General features: G+C 36.7%; 1 protein-coding gene across 1 annotated transcript in view; it reads left to right on the top strand.

The window, feature by feature from the left end:
• The first annotated feature begins 131 nt into the window (after positions 1-131).
• LOC107744228 (von Willebrand factor A domain-containing protein 5A-like) overlaps positions 132-2,053 on the top strand; it is a 31,267-nt gene continuing 29,345 nt past the window's right edge. The window contains exon 1 of the mRNA XM_016557753.1: positions 132-205. Within this exon, the coding sequence (XP_016413239.1) occupies positions 166-205 (40 nt within the window). The 5' untranslated portion in view covers positions 132-165. The remainder of the gene's footprint in view (positions 206-2,053) is intronic.

The following is a 2,053-nucleotide window of genomic DNA, read 5'->3' as shown; positions in this document are numbered from 1 at the left end:
GCAGGGGGGGGGGGGGGGGGGTGCCCTTTTTCAGTTTCAGCACATGCCCCTCAAAAGGTCTGTGCACGGCCCTGTTTAAGGCAGATATAAAGGTAGTAGTGTCGGTGTTTGAGTTTCACTTTCGATTTGAAGTAAAATCGTAATTTTATCTAACGGAGCGGCAGAATGGAGATCTGCGGTCTTGTGACTGAGAAAAATGAACCAGGTATGAATTCACATGTTTGCTGTTACCTGTTTACTAAATTAAAACGTTTGTAATATGTAGGAGAGCGGAGATGTTTTTGACAGGGAAGTTTGTCGAGAAGGTTTTATGTTAGTATTGCTATCTCAGTAGGCCTATTTAACACAATTAATGTTTGTTTGTTTGTTTGTTTTCTCCGAGGATAATAGTTTTTTTTCAACGGTAACTGGGGCATGTTGTCTCAAGTCGCTTTCTCTTTTATTCAGTTATTTATGATGATGGAATCTATTAAAGCTTTTATTTATCCCTCATAGAGCTGTATGTGGGTCATGACGTACACGTACTTATAAGTATTTTCGATTTTAAAATATAAAAAATAACATCTATTGTAATTGTTCAAACATTAAGAATGTTGTGTACACATAAATTCATATTAGTGTTTTTTCATCTAGATGAATTGGCCGTAGGCTTAAAAAAATGTCATGTACGCGGTACGACCATGATTCATATTAAAAGTAATTCATTTACTTAACATGTTTAACATTTTTTTTAGATGTTCTCAGTAATTAAAGTGCTTAGAAACAAAGTATTTGCATTTGTTTTGAGTTTTTGTAAATAATGATCTCATATTTTTGTTCTGTAAGTTCAGAGTTGCCTTCTTAAATGTAGTTAGCAGACTTTTTTCCCCTGTAATTTGCATAAAACTGATAAAAATGTTTAAAAAATAGCATTCACTTAAGCATACTGTAGCAGTGGTTAATATTTATAATTTAATGATTCATTAAATTATAATTAATTAATACAGTTAATTGCTATTATTGGTCGCACCACATGATAAGTGGGTGCTCCAAATGACACTAAGACCTTATATCATTAAAAATCTATTTAAAGAGACATGTGTGAAAAGTGCAGCACATGGCATTAACTGCAGACGTTTTTCTTTATTTCTGAACTTTGCCCAATCTTGGCATGCAATTGACCCTTCGCCAGGAGGCGATCTGACCAATTATAACTCTGAATCCATCATTTCTGTCCAACAAACAAACCAGACAGGAGAGTAGTTTAACGTCAGTGGACTTGAACTTGAAAAATGGTGTATTGACGTCTTTTCACGGTTCTGATGTTCATTCATGTTTATTTTGTGCTATAACTAGTAAAGATGAAGAGATGATCAGTTCAAGTACCGCTTGAACTGAGACAGTACAGCGATCTGTCAACACATTAAAGAGCCAAAAAAAGTATTTATTGTTTGAATTTCTTAAAGGGGTCATGCACTTTTACAAGTTGTTTGAACTTAAATGTGTGTTGGCAGTGTGTGTACACAACCACCCTATAATGATTAAAAACCACCAAGTGTTTTTTTTAAATCTACTAAAATCATTACCCCTTTCTCAAATCAAGCCGTTCTCAGCTTCTTGTCTGTGTGACGTCACACAGACCCAGGCACCTCCCACGATTGTTGATTGACAGTAGCGTTTTACCTTAGACACGCCCTGAGTGAGCTGTCATCAGTCCGCTATTGTTTCACCGCCGGAGCAGATGTAGACAAGAATGTCTCCTAAACGATTGAGGTGTTTTGTTGTTGGATGTAATAATTTACTCCCGACATCTGAGCCCCAGAAGACGCAGTGGATTACGTTTGTTTGTGAAGGGAATGTGCCCCCGATCTACCTAAATGTGTTTATGTTCACGCGAATCATTCGCGATCCAGCTTCACCTTCAGAAGAAGTGAGTATACGTTTTTTTTAATGAATCTTTGCAAATCGCCTTATAACCTTACCAAATCGCCTTAGTTATATCCTAATAACGTGCTAGTTAGCAAGTTTCACGATGAATGCGGCTAAAGTTTACCATCTCTCAGAGAACGGCTCG

This window comes from Sinocyclocheilus rhinocerous, unplaced genomic scaffold (assembly GCF_001515625.1).
Source record: "Sinocyclocheilus rhinocerous isolate Xijiao unplaced genomic scaffold, SAMN03320098_v1.1 scaffold2061, whole genome shotgun sequence".
Taxonomy (NCBI): Eukaryota; Metazoa; Chordata; class Actinopteri; order Cypriniformes; family Cyprinidae; genus Sinocyclocheilus; species Sinocyclocheilus rhinocerous.
This window is presented reverse-complemented; position numbering and strand designations above follow the sequence as displayed.